Here is a 20,192-nt window from a genome sequence, read left to right as displayed (position 1 = left end):
TCTTGGAGGTGGAGATGCTGGATGTGGGGGTCCTGGGCTGGTCTCAGACCATCTTGGAGGTGAAGATGCTGGATGTGGGGGTCCTGGGCTGGTCTCAGACCATCTTGGAGGTGGAGATGCTGGATGTGGAGGTCCTGGGCTGGTCTCAGACCATCTTGGAGGTGGAGATGTTGGATGTGGAGGTCCTGGGCTGGTCTCAGACCATCTTGGAGGTGAAGATGCTGGATGTGAAGGTCCTGGGCTGGTGTGGTTGCACGTGGTCTGCGGTTGTGAGGCCGGTTGGATGTACGGCCAAATTCTCTGAAACGCCTTAGGAGACGGCTTATGGTAGAGAAATGAACATTCAATTCACGGCAACAGCTCTGGTGGACATTCCTGCAGTCAGCATGCCAATTGCACGCTCCCTCAAAACTTGTGACATCTGTGGCATTGTGCTGTGTGATAAAACTGCACATTTTAGAGCGGCCTTTTATTGTGGGCAGCCTAAGGCACACCTGTGCAATAATCATGCTGTCCAATCAGCATCTTGATATGTCACACCTGTGAGGTGGATGGATTATCTCGGCAAAGGAGAAGTGATCACTAACACAGATTTACACAGATTTGTGAAGAATATTGGAGAGAAATCGGCCTTTTGTGTACATAGAAAAAGTCTGAGATCTTTGAGTTCAGCTCATGAAAAATGGGGGCAAAAACAAAAGTGTTGTGTTTATAATTTTTTCCAGTGTATATATACAGTGTATACATGTTTGTGTGTGTGTGTGTGTGTGTATATATATATATATATATATTGGTGCTCTGGCCCTTCGGTTGAGTAGATCTCACTGAAGATTCATTGATTTCAGTCATTTGGTGGTGACAAGCTGACACCCCACCGTCGTCTGATTCTCTTCCCCATACAGCAATATTGTGGCTTTACTGACGTCATTGGGACAGATAAGATCTGCAAGTTTCACCACGGAAGTTTCCTGACACCTCTGCGGTCTGCGTGCGTGTCACGGATCTGCTGTGTGATCCCAGATCGCGGCGTTTCTCAGCATGAACTCTACTTCTACCAGGATAATCGGTATAAATAAGATTGCTGGGATTTATTTCTGCTGGGAATTCTGGTCCCTTGTATATGGGGGAGGGGGCACATTGGGCCTCAGAGCTTCACCTGTGACATTTCAGACTATAACCACTTGACCTCCAGAAGATTTACCCCCCTTAATGACAGACCATTTTTTTGCAATACAGCACTGCGTTAATTTAACTGACAATTGCGCGGTCATGTGACACTGTGTATATAGTGAAAATATAGATGCAAGGAGGCTATTCCCCTCCAGAGGGGTTCCCCGTGTGATCTCAGTCTTTCTCCTTTTTCTTTGTCCTATTATTTCCCTGATCTCTTCCCTTTTCCCCCCTCCCCTTCCTTCCCCCCTCCCCTTCCTTCTCCCCTCCCCTTCCTTCTCCCCTCCCCTTCCTTCTCCCCTCCCCTTCCTTCTTCCCTCCCCTTCCTTCTCCCCTCCCCTTCCTTCTCCCCCCTTTACCACCTCTTCCCCCCTCTCCCCTTTACCACCTCTTCCCCCCTTCTCCCCTTTACCACCTCTTCCCCCCTTTACCCTTTACCACCTCTTCCCCCCTCTACCCTTTACCACCTCTTCCCCCCTCTCCCCTTTACCACCTCTTCCCCCCCTCTCCCCTTTACCACCTCTTCCCCCCCCCCTCTCCCCTTTACCACCTCTTCCCCCCCCCTCCCCTTTAACACCTCTTTCCCCCCCTCTCCCCTTTACCACCTCTTCCCCCCTCTCCCCTTTACCACCTCTTCCCCCCTCTCCCCTTTACCACCTCTTCCCCCCTTTCTCCTTTACCACCTCTTCCCCCCCCCTTTCCCCTTTACCACCTCTTCCCCCCTCTCCCCTTTACCACCTCTTCCCCCCCCCCTCTCCCCTTTACCACCTCTTTCCACCCCTCTCCCCTTTACCACCTCTTTCCCCCCCTCTCCCCTTTACCACCTCTTCCCCCCTTTCCCCTTTACCACCTCTTTCCCCCCTCTCCCCTTTACCACCTCTTCCCCCCTCTCCCCTTTTCTTCCTTTTCCCCCACATTTCTGTTTTGTATGTTCTTCCCTCCCTTTCCCCCCCCCTTCCCCCTCTCCCTTTACCCTCCCTCTCCTCTTTTTTTCTGTCCCTTTTTTCCCCCATCCTTCCCCCTTTTTCCCCCATCCTTCCCCCTTTTTCCCCCATCCTTCCCCCTTTTCCCCCCCATCCTTCCCCCTTTTCCCCCCCATCCTTCCCCCTTTTCCCCCATCCTTCCCCCTTTTCCCCCATCCTTCCCCCTTTTTCCCCATCCTTCCCCCCTCCTCCTCCTTTTCCTTTCTCTCATTCTTTCCTCCCCCTTCCCCCCTTCCCCCCTCCCCCTCTTTCTCCCCTTCTTCCCTCCCCCTCTTTCTCCCCTTCCTCCCTCCCCCTCTTTCTCCCCTTCCCCCCTCTTTCTCCCCTTCCCCCTCTTTCTCCCCTTCCCCCCTCTTTCTCCCCTTTCCCCCCTCTTTCTCCCCTTTCCCCCTCTTTCTCCCCTTTCCCCCTCTTTCTCCCCTTTCCCCCTCTTTCTCCCCTTCCCCCCTCTTCCTCCCCTCTCCCCAATCCCCCCTCTTCCTCCCCTCTCCCCAATCCCCCCTCTTCCTCCCCTCTCCCCAATCCCCCCTCTTCCTCCCCTCTCTTCCTCCCCTCTCCTGGTCCATACCAGGCCCTTTTGGACATCCCCAAAAAAAGTGTGGTGCCCCCCCAAAATCCATACCAGAACCTTATTGGAGCATGAAGCCTGGCAGGTCAAGAAAGGGGGGAGGAGTGAGCGCCCCCCCCCTTTCTCAAACAATACCAGGCCACAGGCCCTCAACATTGGAGGGTGGGTGTTTTCAAGGTGGCGGGGGCTCTGCCCCCCCCACCCCAAAGCACCTTGTTGTCCCCATGTTGATGGGGACAAGGGCCTCTTCCCGACAACCCTGGGCCGTGGTTGTTAGGGTCCACGGGTGGGGGACTTATCGGAATCTGGAAGCCCCCCAGATATCGCCCCCCCCATCGTACCCGTACCCATTCACCAAAAAAGTGTAAAAAAGTAAAAACCACAGGAAAATGTTTTTAACAAGTCCTTTGTTAAAAAAAAAAATAAATAAATAAATAGTGTCCCTCGATGTAAATCCATCATCAATCACGACACCCGCCGACCCGAAAAAAATGGCAAAAAATGCTTCCCCTTCTAAAAGGCTACCCGCCGTCTCCCCGATCTTCTGCTTTGACAGTTATTTTAAAGGCAAGGGGTGGGGCCACCCAGCTACGTCACCCAGTGGCACCGCCCCCTTCTGACATCGCATGTGATTCGGAGCGCACTGCGATATGTGACCTGATCTGGGGGGTGTAGTTCACTTTGTATTGACACTCCCAGCGATTCGCGTATGGCAGTGTGAACTGCCTGTGAGTTGAGTGCGATGCAGGAACCCGCAGTGGATTCGCAGGGTTCCCGTATTGCATATGTGTGAACCGGGACTAATACACAGTGATCAGTGCTAAAAAAAAAAAAAGCTCTGTAACTGTAGTAATGACACTGGCTGGGAAGGTGTTAAACATCAGGGGTGATCAAAGGGTTCACTGTGTGCCTAGCCAGTGTTTATGTACTGTGTGCTGCTTTTACTAAAGGATGTGCTTTGCAAGAAAACAAAATCCATCCCTTCCCCCGCTGTCAGGACAGAGCTCTGTATTGTTTACATAGGCAGAGCACCCCCCAGTCTCTTGCCGATCAGCGGGTGCCAGCAGACATCCATTGGCTGGCACCCACCAATCTGCTTCTGCTGTGACTAAAAACAACTTTTAAAGTAGTTGTGAACCTCCTGAAATCGGCTCCCTCCTTTATTTGCTATCTGCACAAGTCACTTCTGACAATCTATGCTAACGCCAGACAATCCCGGGAGGCAGCACACAGCATGTGATTGGCAGTCTCAGTTGTGCATGTTTCACTACGAGACTGTGTAGAGGGGGTGTGTCCATTCCCTCCACTCAGGTCTCAGATTACACTCAGTTCTGTGCAGTGTATGTTTCTCTAAAGGAAGGAAATTCATCATCTTCATTCTTGCATCCTTCATTCACTCTTTTCTTCAGTATATTCAGTGGTGATGAGTAGAGATGAAGATTTGGGTTTTCTGCTACCATGGATTTGCGGTGAATAAATAAGGAACAACCTATAATGCAGCACAGAGCCTTTTCCCAAGTCAGCTGAATTACGAGAGCCAATCCAATGAAGGAACGGATGACACCACCCTCTTTATATAAAAGGGTGTGGTCACAGCAGCCATAGTGTCAGTATGGGGGGGGGGGGGAGATGTTATTCTATCCTATTCTTGGCATTGGTACCTGTCTATTATAGCAGCGTTTAAAGGGATGCAGACCCTGCTACTTTCCTCATTAGAGCCCTGCAGGTTCAGCAGCTGATTGATAAATATAAAGCTCCCATTCACTTTGCACTTGGACACAAAGAAACAAACAGCAATTTCTTCACAATAACAAAAGTAAGGAATCTGCAACAAAGTTTGTTACAATCCCTGCAATGTACAGAGATCACCGGGGGATGGGGGGGGGGGGGGCGGGAAAGCACTCAATAAAAGTGGAGTTACTCTTTAACTTTTACCTGAGAACTATCATTGTTTGCAATCATCTGTGCCTGGTAGGTTGTGCTGTGACTTGTAGTTCCTCGAATATGAAATGTAGAGCTGTGATGGTGAGGCATACTGTGGCTTTGTTTTATTATTGATCTGGCAGAAATCCAGTGATCTCCTAATGATGTCCTGCACTGTGCTGACAACACGCTGCCTCTGCTGCACTAAAATCCAAGACAGAGTTGTCAGTCACCCGGAGTCCTCCCTGCTGTGCTACAGAACACCTCCTCCTTATGTCATGGAGGCAATAAGACTGTGAAAGGGGGGGGCCCGGGGGGAGGCAGTAAGACTGTGAAAGGGGGGGGGGGCTGGGGGGAGGCAGTAAGACTGTGAAAGGGGGGCCAGGGGAGGCAATAAGACTGAATGGGGGGGGGGGGCTGGAGGGAGGATATGAGACTGAAGGGGGGATGGGGGGAGGATATAAGACTGAAGGGGGGATGGGGGGAGGATATAAGACTGAAGGGGGGGATATTATTATTCTATAGGATTTATGTAGCACAGACAGTTTACGCAGCGCTTTACAACTTGAGGGTAAACAGTACAACTACAATACACATTAATACAGGAGGAATCGGAGGGCCCTGCTCATTAGAGCTTACAATCTAAGAGATAAGACTGAAGGGGCTGGCGGGAGGATAGAAGACTGAAGGGGAGGTGGGGGGGGGATTAAAGATTGAAGGGGGGCTTGAGGGAGGATATAAGACTGAAGGGGGGGCTGGAGGGAGGATATAAGATTGAAGGGGGGATGGAGGGAGGATATAAGACTGAAGGGGGGGGGGGCGGAGGGAGGATATAAGACTGAAGGGGGGGCTGGAGGAAGGATATAAGACTGAAGGGGGGGGTGGAGGGAGGATAGAAGACTGAAGGGGAGGTTGGGGGGGGATTAAAGACTGAAGGGGGGCTGGAGGGAGGATATAAGACTGAAGGGGGGGCTGGTAGGAGGATATAAGACTGAAGGGGGGCTGGAGGGAGGATATAAGATTGAAGGGGGGGCTGGAGGGAGGATATAAGATTGAAGGGGGGGGCTGGAGGGAGGATATAAGATTGAAGGGGGGGGCTGGAGGGAGGATATAAGATTGAAGGGGGGGCTGGAGGGAGGATATAAGATTGAAGGGGGGGGCTGGAGGGAGGATATAAGATTGAAGGGGGGGCTGGAGGGAGGAAGAATAGAAGACTGAAAGGAGGGAGATAGAGGGAGGATACAAGACTGAAGGGGGGGCTGGTAGGAGGATACAAGACTGAAGGGGGGGCTGGTAGGAGGATATAAGACTGAAGGGGGGCTGGAGGGAGGATATAAGATTGAAGGGGGGGCTGGAGGGAGGATATAAGATTGAAGGGGGGGGCTGGAGGAAGGATATAAGATTGAAGGGGGGGGGCTGGAGGGAGGATATAAGATTGAAGGGGGGGCTGGAGGGAGGATATAAGATTGAAGGGGGGGGGGGGCTGGAGGGAGGATATAAGATTGAAGGGGGGGCTGGAGGGAGGATATAAGATTGAAGGGGGGGGGCTGGAGGGAGGATATAAGATTGAAGGGGGGGCTGGAGGGAGGAAGGATAGAAGACTGAAAGGAGGGAGATAGAGGGAGGATACAAGACTGAAGGGGGGGCTGGATGGAGGATATAAGACTGAAGGGGGGGGCCGGAGGGAGGATATAAGACTGAAAGGGGGGGGTGGAGGGAGGATATAAGACTAAAGGGGGGGGGCTGGAGGGAGGAAGTAGGACTGAAGGGGGGATGGAGGGAGGATATAAGACTGAAGGGGGGGGCTGACGGAGATTATCTAAGACAAGAGGGGGGAAGGAGAATTTAACAAGAGGTGGAATATGGTACATGAAAACTGAAGATATAAAATGTATTAAGAAATGTACGCTCGCTCTCTGCACACAGATAATTTCTATAAATAATATTCACCTTTTTCCTCCTCCAGACAAATTAATCTGAATTTAAATCCAAAACTATTTTTCAATATTGGATAAAGTGGGGGAGGGGTTAATACCCGTATGTATAGTTACATAGTTACATAGTTAGTCTGGTTGAAAAAAGACACAAGTCCATCTGGCTCAACCAATAAAAGGGAAAAAAAAAAAATAAAAAATCACAAGTAATCAATATTTGTGTCTAGCTCTGTTTACACCTGAGCGATTTGCATCATGGGTGGAGTCGCGGCAAAACGTGGAACTCCTTAATGGCGCCCAAAATGCGGTGCGATTGTTGAGTGACGAAACGCGCTACAAATTTGGCAAAAATCGCAACAGCAAACGCTTCTAAATCTGTGCCAAAATTTAATACATAAGCTTCTTAGAAGCATTTTTGGAGCGGAGGGCGGCCCCTTCAGATGAACGGTGTCGCTCCAAAAACACTCCCCTAAAAAAAAAACCTAGAAAAACTGCCCTTCAGCAGCTGGCGCTGCTCTGCGCTCGGTGTGAATGGAGCCGGTCCGTTTCTTGTCCTGTAAACTTAAAATAAATAATAGATTGTTTTGCATTTATACCGAGTTAGATTTTCTTTATAACATTTTCTTTTTTCTTTTTTTTTCTGTTTCAGATGATCCTCTGGGATTGGGATTTGAAGCAATGGTACAAACCTCAGTATCAGGTCCGTCCAATCAATGAAATCCGTTTACAATGTATATCCCGCCCCTTTCATCATACAGAAATGAAGGATTACAGTCTGTTATTAATATGGGCGGAGACATGAAATGTATGGACCGGATAAATCCTAAATATAGAGCCGTTCATCCAACTGTCCATCCAGAGCCTCTGGTTTATAGACCAGATTCAGAGCCTTGAAAAAGTATTCACACCCCTTGGAATTTCCCACATTTTCTCATGTTACAACCAAAAATGTAAATGTATTTTATTGGGATTTTATGTGATAGACCGACACAAAGTGGCCATAATTGTGAAGTGGAAGGAAAATGATAAATGATACAAATAAATCTGTGAAAAGTGTGGCTGCATTTGTATTCACCCCCCTTTACTCTGATACCCCTAACTAAAATCTAGTGGAACCAATTGCCTTCAGAAGTCACCTAAATTAGTAAATGGATTCCACCTGTGTGTCATTTAATCTCAGTATAAATACAGCTGTTCTGTGAAGCCCTCAGAGGTTTGTTAGAGAACCTTAGTGAACAAATAGCATCATGAAGGCCAAGGAACACAGCAGACAGGTCAGGGATAAAGTTGTGGAGAAGTGTAAAGCAGGGTTAGGTTATAAAAAAAATCTCCCAAGCATTGACCATCTCACGGAGCGCTGTTCAATCCATCATGGGAAAATGGAAAGAGTATGGCACAACTGCAACCCTACCAAGACATGGGCGTCCACCTAAACTGACCGACTGGGCCCCTACCAAGACATGGCCGTCCACCTAAACTGACCGACCGGGCAACCCTACCAAGACATGGCCGTCCACCTAAACTGACCGGCCGGGCAAGGAGAGCATTCATCAGAGAAGCAGCCAAGAGGCCCATGAGAACTCTGGAGGAGCTGCAGAGATCCACAGCTCAGGTGGGAGAATCTGTCCACAGGACAACTATTAGTCGTGCGCTCCACAAATCTGCCCTTTATGGAAGAGTGAGAAGAAGAAAGCCATTGGTGGAAGAAAGCCATAAGAAGTCCTGTTTGCAGTTTGGGAGAAGCCATGTGGGGGACACAGCAAACATGTGGGGGAGGAGCTCTGCTCAGAGGAGACCAAAATTCAACTTTTTGGCCTAAAAAGTAAAATGCTATGTGTGAGGGAAAACTAACACTGCACATCACTCTGAACACACCATCCCCACTGTGAAACATGGTGGTGGCAGCATCATGGTGTGGGGATGCTTTTATTCAGCAGGGACAGGGAAGCTGGTCAGAGTTGATGGGAAGATGGATGGAGCCAAATACAGGACAATCTTAGAAGAAAAGACTTGAGACTGGGGCGGAGGTTCTCCTTCCAGCAGGACAACGACCCGAAACATCCAGCCAGAGCTACAATGGAATGGTTTCATGTGTTAGAATGGCCCAGTCACAGTCCAGACCTAAATCCCATTAAGAATCTGTGGCAAGACTTGAAAATTGCTGTTCACAGACGCTCTCCATCCAATCTGACAGAGATGAGATATTCTGCAGAGAAGAATGGGCAGAAATGTCCTCTCTAGATGTGCAAAGCTGGTAGAGACACCCCCAAAAAGACTCCCAGCTGTAATTGCAGGGAAAGGCGCTTCTACAAAGTATTGACTCCGGGGGGTGAATACAAATGCAGCCACACTTTTCACAGATTTATTTGTATCATTTATTATTTTCCTTCCACTTCACAATTATGGCCCCTTTGTGTCGGTCTATCACATAAAATCCCAATAAAATACATTTATTTTGATGTAAAAAAATAGCATTAATACTTTTTCATGGCGCCGTCCATCCAGGGCCTGTGGTTTATAGACCAGATACTTCTACATATAAAGCTATTTATCCAAATGTCCATCCAGAGCGTTTTTTTTCTTTTTATTCCCCAATTCATACGAATGTTGGGTTCCGCCATTCTTGTCCTTCGTGTGTATGACCCGTATTTCTCTCTTTGTACACCATATTCTATGTAGGTCGGTAAGCAGTAACATTTGGTATTTTGTTGTAGAACGCTGGCGGTGGGAACGGCGTGGACCTCTCGGTGCTGAATGAGGCCAGGAACATGGTCTCCGACCTGCTGGTGGACCCCTCCATCTCGCCCCAAGTCGTCTCATCACTACGCAGCATTAACAGTCTGATGGGGACGTTCTCCGGCTCATGTCGACCAAAAGTCAACCCGTTCACCCCTTTCCCCGGGTTCTACCCCTGTGCCGAGATGGAGGACCCCGCCATGGACAAAGGAGAGAGAAAGTTCCACAAGGTTCGGGAGGGTTTATTCTTGTCTAGATGTTTCTGCAGAGACAGAAGATCCCACACACGCTCGGACCTTTGTGTAAATTCTAAACTCTGCCCCCCCCCCCCCCCCCACCATAGCAAGCGTTGAATGTTGCAGTTTGGCACTCGGTAAAGAAAGATCAGAGTAATGCGGTAGTAATAATAGTACTTCTAATGATAGATCATGGTATGAGGAAGTGGTTGGTGCTCCTATATTCCTAGGAGGCCCATTCACATTACTGCATGAAGCATGCATTGGAGTGATGTGGTGTCGTTCATTCTCAATGCCATTTTGCCAACAGACTAATGTGCGTTATTGTGCCGAAAATGCAGCAATGGCAACTTTTGGTCTGTGGTGTGCTGGGCAGCCCATTCCAATGAATTACCTACCGTACGATCATTGAAAGAGATTCTAACAGCAACATGTTTTTTTAGTTATTTTTCCCTAACGGTGGTTACGGTTACTGCTCTATGTAATGGTTCTGCACAGAGCGGCCCAATCCTCCAGCTCCTCTGCCTAGCGGCCGCAATTCAGCAGCTCCTCTGCCTAGCGGCCGCAATGCAGCAGCTCCTCTGCCTAGCGGCCGCAATGCAGCAGCTCCTCTGCCTAGTGGCCCCAATGCTGCAGCTCCTCCGCCTAGTGGCCACAAAGCAGCTCCGCCTAGTGGCACAAATCAGCTCCGCCTAGTGGCCACAAAGCCGCTTCGCCTAGTGGCTATAATGTAGCTCCACTAGCCAAGTGTGGCCACAAAGTAGCTCCGCCCACTGGCCACAAAGTAGCTCCTCCCACTGGCCACAAAGTAGCTCGGCCTAGTGGCCACAAAGCAGCTTCACCTAGTGGGTATAATGTAGCTCCACTGGCCAGTGTGGCCACAAAGCAGCTCCGCCTAGTGGCCCCAAAGCAGCTCTGCCTAGTGGCCACAAAGCAGCTCCACCTAATGGCCACAAAGCAGCTTCACCTAGTGGCTATAATGTAGCTCCACTGGCTAGTGTAGCCACAATGCAGCTCCACCTAGTGGCCCCAAAGCAGCTCCGCCTAGTGGCCCCAAAGCAGCTCCGCCTAGTGGCCCCAAAGCAGCTCCACCTAGTGGCCACAAAGCAGCTTCACCTAGTGGCTATAATGTAGCTCCACTGGCTAGTGTAGCCACAATGCAGCTCCGCCTAGTGGCCACAAAGTAGCTCAGTGCAGCAGCTCTTCTGCCTAGTGGCCACAGTGCAGCAGCTCTTCTGCCTAGTGGCCACAGTGCAGCAGCTCCTCTGCCTAGTGGCCACAGTGCAGCAGCTCCTCTGCCTAGTGGCCACAGTGCAGCAGCTCCTCTGCCTAGTGGCCACAGTGCAGCAGCTCCTCTGCCTAGTGGCCACAGTGCAGCAGCTCCTCTGCCTTGTGGCCACAGTGCAGCAGCTCCTCTGCCTTGTGGCCACAGTGCAGCAGCTCCTCTGCCTTGTGGCCACAGTGCAGCAGCTCCTCTGCCTTGTGGCCACAATGCAGCAGCTCCTCTGCCTTGTGGCCACAGTGCAGCAGCTCCTCTGCCTTGTGGCCACAAAGTAGCTCTGCCTAGTGGCCACAAAGTAGCTCTGCCTAGTGGCCACAAAGTAGCTCTGCCTAGTGGCCACAAAGTAGCTCTGCCTAGTGGCCACAAAGCAGCTCTGCCTAGTGGCCACAAAGCAGCTCTGCCTAGTGGCCACAAAGCAGCTCTGCCTAGTGGCCACAAAGCAGCTCCGCCTAGTGGCCACAAAGCTGCTCCGCCTAGTGGCCACAAAGCAGCTTCACCTAGTGGGTAATAATGTAGCTCCACTGGCCAGTGTGGCCACAAAGCAGCTCCGCCTAGTGGCCACAAAGCAGCTCCGCCTAGCGGCCACAAAGCAGCTTCACCTAGTGGGTATAATGTAGCTCCACTGGCCAGTGTGGCCACAATGCAGCTCCGCCTAGTGACCACAGTGCAGCAGCTTCGCCTAGTGGCCACAAAGTAGCTTCGCCTAGTGGCCACAAAGTAGCTTCGCCTAGTGGCCACAAAGTACCTTTGCCTAGTGGCCACAAAGTACCTTTGCCTAGTGGCCACAAAGTACCTTTGCCTAGTGGCCACAAAGTACCTTTGCCTAGTGGCCACAAAGTACCTTTGCCTAGTGGCCACAAAGTAGCTTCGCCTAGTGGCCACAAAGCAGCTCCGCCTAGTGGCTATAATGTAGCTCCACTGGCCAGTGTGGCCACAAAGCAGTTTCGCCTAGTGGCCATAATGCAGTTACACCCCCCCCCCCCCCTCCAGCTTTTCTCCATTCTGTAGGGAGGAAGAATGTCCATCCTGGAGAGAAAATAGCCTAATAACATTTGATTTTGCTCCCATTTACATGCATTTTGTCAGGATGAACAGCTCTGCAGTTTTTATTTATTAAATACACCCCATATTGTATCCATGCGTGTGTTGGAAGTATATAAAAAGTTTATAGCCAGATTAGTGTAGGAAGAGCGTTGATGTAAGGCATTATATTAATTTTGAATGGGCCACCATCACACCACAACTGACCAATAAAAAGTCCCTGCATTGAGGTTCCATTGCAACGTGAAATAAACTGGGTGCGTTACCGCAGTGCGAATATATGAATCCAATCTGTTAGTTACTGACAGTGGTTTTTTTGCAGCCACTTCACCTTTCTGCCCAAATTACCTTTTCCCTTCGTATTCTTTAAGAGACAGAAGATCTGACTGCTTGTACCCCAGAAAGTATTGCAGCTAAAAGATCAGCAGGACAGCTTGGGATGCATTACCAGCAGCGTGCGTCCCAGTGTCAGGTGGAGTCCGTCCCAGTGTCAGGCGTAGTCCCCCCGTCCCAGTGTCAGGCGTAGTCCCCCCGTCCCAGTGTCAGGCGTAGTCCCCCCGTCCCAGTGTCAGGCGTAGTCCCTCCGTCCCAGTGTCAGGCGGAGTCCCCCCGTCCCAGTGTCAGGCGGAGTCCCCCCGTCCCTCCCAGTATCAGGCAGAGTCTCAGTCCCCTAATGGAAGGTTCCCTTTGACCCATCACACCAGAATTTTCAGCATGCTGGATATACTGTTCTGTGTTGAATTGTACATCTGGGGCTCCTCGGATAAAAACAATTCTTAATTTCTTCCACAGGGACTGAACAGCCGCAGCAGCCTGCCCACCCCACAGCTGCGGCGGAGCTCTGGAGCGTCAAGTATGCCCTCTATGGAGCTGGCGGCCTCTCGGTGGGAGCGCAGTAATGGCAAGCGTTCCCACCAGGATTACAGCAGCTCAAGGTGAGGAAATTCTTCTTTTCTTTGCTAAAATGTCATTATCACTAGAAACATTGTAAGAGGAAGAGAATCCAATTCTTCTGAATAATCTGACCATATTTACGTATATTTTATACAGTATATACACAATATCTGTTCCTTCTGAAGGTTGTCCAGCAGATGGCGCCTGTGAGCATCGCTCCAAATAGTTTAACACTGATAAAGCTTCGCTATATTTTGTGCGGAGCTCCGAATTTTACTGTTTTTTGATAGATATTGTGCTGCCTGGGTCCGAGAATGAAATGATGCATTGCCCCCCCCCCCCCCCAAAAAAAAAACAAAAAATTCACGCCCACCAAAAGGCCAAAGATCAATTATTTTATATCATAGTAATTAAAACTAAAATTACATTTTTCAGGAAGTCAGAATTATATGCAAATTTATTTAGGGGCTGCATTGTGTGTGTGGTGGGGGGGGGGGGGGGGGTTTAGGGCCTTATTTGCGGGGTATAGGGACAAAAAAGAAACAAACAAAAGAAAGTAATAACTGTATTAAATATAAAATTTAGAAAATATATATACTGATATTTTCTTCCATAACTCACCACCAGACTGGTACACCAAACACCCGCTGTCTGTCCTCCTGTCACTCCTGTGTCTGGCCCGGCCACCGCCCTTAGAAGATCCAGCCTGCCCTGCGTGAGATGGAGTGCGCTGAAGTCTGACGTCATTGCGCACACATCTATCACGCGAGGGACGTTCCCCGGAGATGCGCCGCCTCCTCATACTCATCAGTTTGCACTATGGGTGGCAGTATGAGATGGGGAAGGACTGCCCGTAACGCGCCGCAAACTGATGGCACACAACTGCTGGAAAAAAAATATTGGGCGTCAATTTGCTGCCCCTCTCAAAGTTCCGGGTCCAATGGACCCAATGGGGACCCATGGTAGGGCCGGCCCTGTGTGAACCTCATGAAGATGAGTTGACCAATCAGGAAAATGTTTCCTTTCCTTTTTTTTTTTTTTCTTTTTTAAATATATCACATAGAAAATAGCATTATATGGCCCCACGGTACAAGATGGCACCCTATAAACCATTTAATATTATACAGTTCTGTTATCAGGAAACTGTGTGTGTAATCATAATATGAGACATTTCCAGTCCGAACGCAGCAAAACTTCTAGGTAGTCCCACCCGATTTTACTTTTTAAATACGATATCAAATTGGCCAAGACATTAACTAAGAGGACCGGTGATGGTTGGGGGTGGAGGCAGAAGGGAAAAGGTGTGGGAGACATGGAAGAACAGGAAAGGGGAGGGGTGTGATGGCCAGGTGTGTGCCGGAAAGGGCGGGGGGTGTGACAGTGTATGGCAGGTATGTGTCAAAGAAGCACGGGGATTTGGCAGGGAGGGCGGAGGTGTGTAGTAGGGAAGTACTTGTATGTGTCAAGGAGGTGCAAGGGTGTGACAGGGAAGGGTTGCGATGTGGCTGGGGTGGGATGGGATGGTTGGGGTGTGCTTTGGAAGGGCAAGGATGCAGCAAGGTGGGGGTGTTGTAGGGAGGTGGGGGTGGGGGAGTGTAACAGGGAGGTGTAAGACTGTAACAGGGAAGGGGGGGTGGATGTAGCAGAGAAGTGTAAGTTTGTAGGGAAAGTCAGAGGTGTGTCTTGGAAGGGCAGGGGTGTGCCTTGGAAGGAGGAGGGGTGTAGCAGGGAAGTGGAAGTGTGTGCCTGTGAAGGGCAGAGGTGTGACAGGAAAAGTGGGGGAGGGGTGTAGCAGGGAAGTGTAAGGGTATGCCTTGGAAAGGGGGGGTGTGACAGGGAAGGAAGGGGTGGGGGAGGTGTAGCAAGGAAGTGTAAGGATGTGATGGGGAAATTCAGAGGTGTGTCTTGGAAGAGCAGGGCTGTGCCTGGGAAGGAGGAGGGGTGTAGCAGGGAAGTGTAAGGGTGGGCCTGGGAAGGGCAGGGGTGTGACAGGGAAGGTGGGGGGGGGGGTGTAGGAGAGCTGTGTAAGGGTGTGCCTGGAAAGGGTGCGAGTGTGACAGGGAAGGTGGGGGTTCATAGCAGAGAAGTGTAAGGGTGAGCCTGGGAAGGGGGGGTGTGACAGGGAAGGTGGGTGTGTGTGTGTGGGGGGGGGGTGTAGCAGAGAAGTGTAAGGATGAGCCTGGGAAGGGGGGGTGTGACAGGGAACGTGGGGGGGGGGGTGTAGGAGAGCTGTGTAAGGGTGTGCCTGGAAAGGGTGCGAGTGTGACAGGGAAGGTGGGGGTTCATAGCAGAGAAGTGTAAGGGTGAGCCTGGGAAGGGGGGGGTGTGACAGGGAAGGTGGGGGTTCATAGCAGAGAAGTGTAAGGGTGAGCCTGGGAAGGGGGGGGGTGTGACAGGGAAGGTGGGTGTGTGTGGGGGGGGGGGGTGTAGCAGAGAAGTGTAAGGATGAGCCTGGGAAGGGGGGGTGTGACAGGGAAGGTGGGGGGGGGTGTAGGAGAGCTGTGTAAGGGTGCGCCTGGGAAGGGTGGGAGTGTGGCAGGGAAGGTGGGGGTTCATAGCAGAGAAGTGTAAGGGTGTGCCTGGGAAGGGGGGGATGTGACAGGGAAGGTGGGCGGGGGGTAGGAGAGCTGTGTAGGGGTGTGCCTGGGAAGGGTGAGAGTGTGACAGGGAAGGTGGGGGGGGGTCGTAGTAGAGAAGTGTAAGGGTGTGCTTTGGAAGGGGGGATGTGACGGGGAAGGTGGGTGTGGGGGCGTAGCAGAGAAATGTAAGGGTGGGGGTGAGCCTGGGAAGGGGGGAGGGGGTGTGTAGCAGAGACATGTTGAGGATTTGCAGGGAATGGCGGGCATGGCTCAACATGGGGGGAAATAAATAAAAAGAGTTTTAGTGCTCTTGCTGAGCAGTTATTGAAATTACTTTTATGTCAAGCGATGATTCCACATTGGAGAGACGTTGCCGTCCCTCTTCAGCGGTGACAGAAAGGAGGGACGGTGTGCCAGCAGCTTTTGCTTTCCAAGTGCAGTTCAGACAGAATTGTCCGCGGAAATGACTCCTCCGATGGTGAATATTGATTAAAGTCACCATAAATCCCCCTTTTCACAGCATTCTATTCTTATCCTTGTATTATTTTGGCTTTGTAAAGTAGACCTAGATGGGATCATTAAATAATTGTACTAAAACATATTCCCTCCATGATGCCATAAAATGACAATGGCTAATTAGAGAATTTTAGAAGAAATGCTAAGCATGGCGTTTGTGTGCCCGATGGGTCACATGACCAGCGTGGAGGCATTGGTCACAGGACCAGCGTGGAGGCATTGGTCACAGGACCAGCGTGGAGGCATTGGTCACAGGACCAGCGTGGAGGCATTGGTCACGGGACCCGCATGGAGGCATTGGTCACGGGACCCGCGTGGAGGCATTGGTCACATGGTCTTTGCTGAAGAAAAGTATAATTGTTTAGCTGGAGCCTCTGATTGGATGGCTGTTCCTAAATGTCCGTCCCCCCAGGGCTTCTCTGGCTGAGATCACATGACCCATGCCTTGGCACTGGCTCCAAATAAGACCTCATTCAGTGAAGCTGTTAAGAACCACATGGAAGGCATATATCGATGTACCTGGGACCAGGGTAAATATGGTACTTTTGCCAGGACTGAAGAGTGGGAGGCTCTCGATGTCGTCATGTGGTTTGAGGTTATTTCTAGAGCATCATTGGAGCCCCATAGTGCGGAGAATATAGCTGTGCAGGTTCCGGGCAGAGCTGGGAAGGATTTTCCAGGCCACTTGGTTTATTATCTTAAGCTGAGTACAAGCATCTGAGGAGCCCAGGGTGGGAGCCCGGCCTTGGAAAATAAGATAACATTGAAGGGCCAGCTCTCACCAACAGAAAGGGGTTAATTTAATTTAATACCAATTACAGGTTCCCCCATGGCCCAGGATTACATGGGGCTCTGGGTTTTCTGGAGAGAGCAGAACAGCAGAATCTGCCTGCTTTCAAGACTGCCTCTCTCTAATTGAAGCTTCATTTACCCACTCATACAGCTAGATGTATAGTTTGCCTTGAGCTACTGAGCACTGTAAACAACTGCATTTTTTATTCAGGAAAGCTTGCTATTAAAAACTATGGTAGGCTGAAATATGCAGCTTCTGGACACTTTACCAAGTGGCTCTTGTGTTTAGGGACAAATACATTCAGGGACATATGCTCCGGATGTGACAATTCTGCGTTCCAGGCATATGTCCTAGAATGCATACACCCCTACATACAAGTACCTCTTGGCAGAGCTTCCAGCTGCCGTGTATTTCAACCTGTCATAGATTTTGCCAGGCTGCTGGCAGCGGATGCTGTGCCTCCCAGGGCACGAAAACACCGGAATTCAGGACCCTAGCCTACCCTTGCCTGTCTGATGTGGGGGTGCAGTAAAACAATTCATGAGGGCAGAGGATGCAAGGTCAGCAGGACAGTGTATAGGAGTCACTAAGGGAGTGGCTAGAGCCAGCATTTTGCAGTGCAGGGGGCATTAGGGCAGAGGGCAGCAGGGCAGATAATGGGAGGTCAGTAGGGCAGAGGATAACAGTCAGCAGGGCAGAGGACAGGGGTCAGCAGGGCAGAGGACAGGGGTCAGCAGGGCAGAGGACAGGGGTCAGCAGGGCAGAGGACAGGGGTCAGCAGGGCAGAGGACAGGGGTCAGCAGGGCAGAGGACAGGGGTCAGCAGGGCAGTGTATAGGAGTCAGTAAGGCAGTGGATAGGGTCAGCAGTTTGTAGGGCAGAGGACAGGGGGGCAGCAAGGCAGATAATGGGAGGTCAGCAAGGGAGTGTACAGTGTGTCAGTAGGGCAAAGGAAAGCAAACAGCAGGGTGGAGAATGAGTCAGTAGGGTGGAGGACAGGGGGTCTGCATGCAGTGGACTGCGGTCACAATGGCAGTGTACAGGGGTCCGCAGGGCAGATGATTGGGTTATTAGGACAGGGGACAGCAGGGCAGAGAATAGGAGGTCAGCAAGAGAGTACATGAGCCAGTAGGGCAGAAGATAGCGTTTAGCAGAGCAGAGAATAGGGATCGGTAGGGGGGCGGAAAGGAAGGTCACAAGGGCAGAGGATAGGGTTTAGCCGGGTGGAGAATGGGTCAGTAGGGCAAAGGATAGGGTTTAGCCGGGTGGAGAATGGGTCAGTAGGGCAAAGGATAGGGTTTAGCCGGGTGGAGAATGGGTCAGTAGGGCAGAGGATAGGGGTCACAAGGGCAGCGGATAGGGTTTAGCAGGGTGGAGAATGGGTCAGTAGGGCAGAGGATAGGGTTTAGCCGGGTGGAGAATGGGTCAGTAGGGCAAAGGATAGGGTTTAGCCGGGTGGAGAATGGGTCAGTAGGGCAGAGGATAGGGGTCACAAGGGCAGCGGATAGGGTTTAGCAGGGTGGAGAATGGGTCAGTAGGGCAGAGGATAGGGTTTAGCAGGGTGGAGAATGGGTCAGTAGGGCAGAGGATAGGGTTTAGTAGGGTGGAGAATGAGTCAGTAGGTCAGAGGATAGGGTTTAGTAGGGTGGAGAATGGGTCAGTAGGGCAGAGGATAGGGTTTAGTAGGGTGGAGAATGGGTCAGTAGGGCAGAGGATAGGGTTTAGCCGGGTGGAGAATGGGTCAGTAGGGCAGAGGATAGGGTTTAGTAGGGTGGAGAATGAGTCAGTAGGGCAGAGGATAGGGTTTAGCCGGGTGGAGAATGGGTCAGTAGGGCAGAGGATAGGGTTTAGCCGGGTGGAGAATGGGTCAGTAGGGCAGAGGATAGGGTTTAGCAGGGTGGAGAATGGGTCAGTAGGGCAGAGGATAGGGTTTAGCCGGGTGGAGAATGGGTCAGTAGGGCAGAGGATAGGGTTTAGCCGGGTGGAGAATGGGTCAGTAGGGCAGAGGATAGGTGTCACAAGGGCAGAGGAAAGGGGTTAGCAGGTCAAAGGACAGCCCACCCAGCACCCTCCTAGATCCAGCCATGCCAGGATTTGATGCACACGAGGCAAATCTCTAGTGTGCATTAGACTAAGTTATGAAAATAGTTTATAATAAATAGAATATAAATATAATAAATAGATTTTCTTTCACTTTTATTGGAATTCGGGTTTTATTGCAAACAAAAATGTAAATTTGCGTGTCAGAGATGCCATATAATCGCATAAACAGGTAGAATAATTGTCATAAAGAAGGCCACTGGATAAAAAAACAAAGAGCAAATTCAGATGGAGATTCCCTCGGCAGACATTAAACATCGCGCATTATTCGTAAATAAGAAGTGACCAATCGGGACAACGTTGGAATGTTGGGTAATCAGATAGGAGAGCGATGCTTGAAATTGCAACATACGCTCATGTTTCAAAAAAACTCCCCAACTGGGGGGTCAATACATTGTCATAGGTCGGTGGCCATGCTTTCGGTGTTGCGATATTATTGTAATATTTATTATATTATTGTTATTATACTTTCTTTCGCTGGTAAAGCCGTCTATTCTCTGTCCATTATCTCTCTTATCTGTGAATTCTTTTTTTATTTCTCGCAGCCAAGGATCGTATCCAAATGGGCCCTTCGCCTCCAACCTACTGACCATACCAAAGCAGAGGTCCTCATCGGTCACCCTCACCCCACACATGGGCTCCCGGAGAGCTGGTAGGTGCAGAGAGGGGGATGGAGAGGCAGCGTTCGCTCAGTTGTCCGCCCCCAATGGAGACATTTTTACATTTCCGCTACGTGCTCGAGTTTATTTAGTGAGAATCTTTTCATTATTATCAGAGGTGCTCCACCACCCCCACCACTGGGGTTTATTTTAATATTAACCCCTTACCTGGTCTTCTTGGGTATGTTAAAAAAAAACATACCTACAAGCCGCTGCACTGCCCAGGCCAGAGCCGCCATTTTTTTTTGTCATCAGGGGGGGCCGGCTGTCTCTTCTGGGTCCCAACAGCCACAAAGCCACCTGAGATCCATGACATGGGCGTCCCCGGAGGCTCCAGGGAGAGCGATGGTGTCATTATGGCCTAAGCCAGAAAGGGGAAACCACTGGCTGCACACTGAATTTTGTTTTATTTGCTGAAAGGGGGGGTGGGGTGGCCTGATGAAAAAAAAAGTGCTTTTAGAATAACAAGTGAATACATGCATTGTTTTTAGAGGGCACGCTAGGCTTACTTTTGGCAATATTGTCTTCCAAAATTTTTTTATTTTTTATGTAATCTGTAGGCAAAAAAACATTTTTTTTTTTTTTTTTCTGGTATAAAGCATGGCAAAGTTTTATTAAAAAAAATAAATAAATAAAATGTATTCCTATTTGAAATCTTCCTTACCTTCTACCTTTTTAGTGCTTCTTTTTCTGCGGATTTTCTTTTTTCTATTTTTTTACATTTATATATATATATATATATATATATATATATATACACAGTATGTAAGTAAGTGCAC

General features: G+C 50.1%; 1 protein-coding gene across 1 annotated transcript in view; it reads left to right on the top strand.

Moving 5' to 3' along the window:
• Positions 1 to 20,192, top strand: part of PDE3B (phosphodiesterase 3B) — a 237,825-nt gene that overhangs the window by 139,090 nt on the left and 78,543 nt on the right. Inside the window, exons 2-5 of the mRNA XM_082269782.1 lie at positions 7,228 to 7,278; positions 9,293 to 9,544; positions 12,666 to 12,808; positions 19,300 to 19,406. Of these exons, the coding sequence (XP_082125908.1) occupies positions 7,228 to 7,278; positions 9,293 to 9,544; positions 12,666 to 12,808; positions 19,300 to 19,406 (553 nt within the window). The remainder of the gene's footprint in view (positions 1 to 7,227; positions 7,279 to 9,292; positions 9,545 to 12,665; positions 12,809 to 19,299; positions 19,407 to 20,192) is intronic.

This window comes from Pelophylax lessonae (assembly GCF_965119305.1).
Source record: "Pelophylax lessonae genome assembly, chromosome: 10".
Classification (NCBI taxonomy): Eukaryota; Metazoa; Chordata; class Amphibia; order Anura; family Ranidae; genus Pelophylax; species Pelophylax lessonae.
This window is presented reverse-complemented; position numbering and strand designations above follow the sequence as displayed.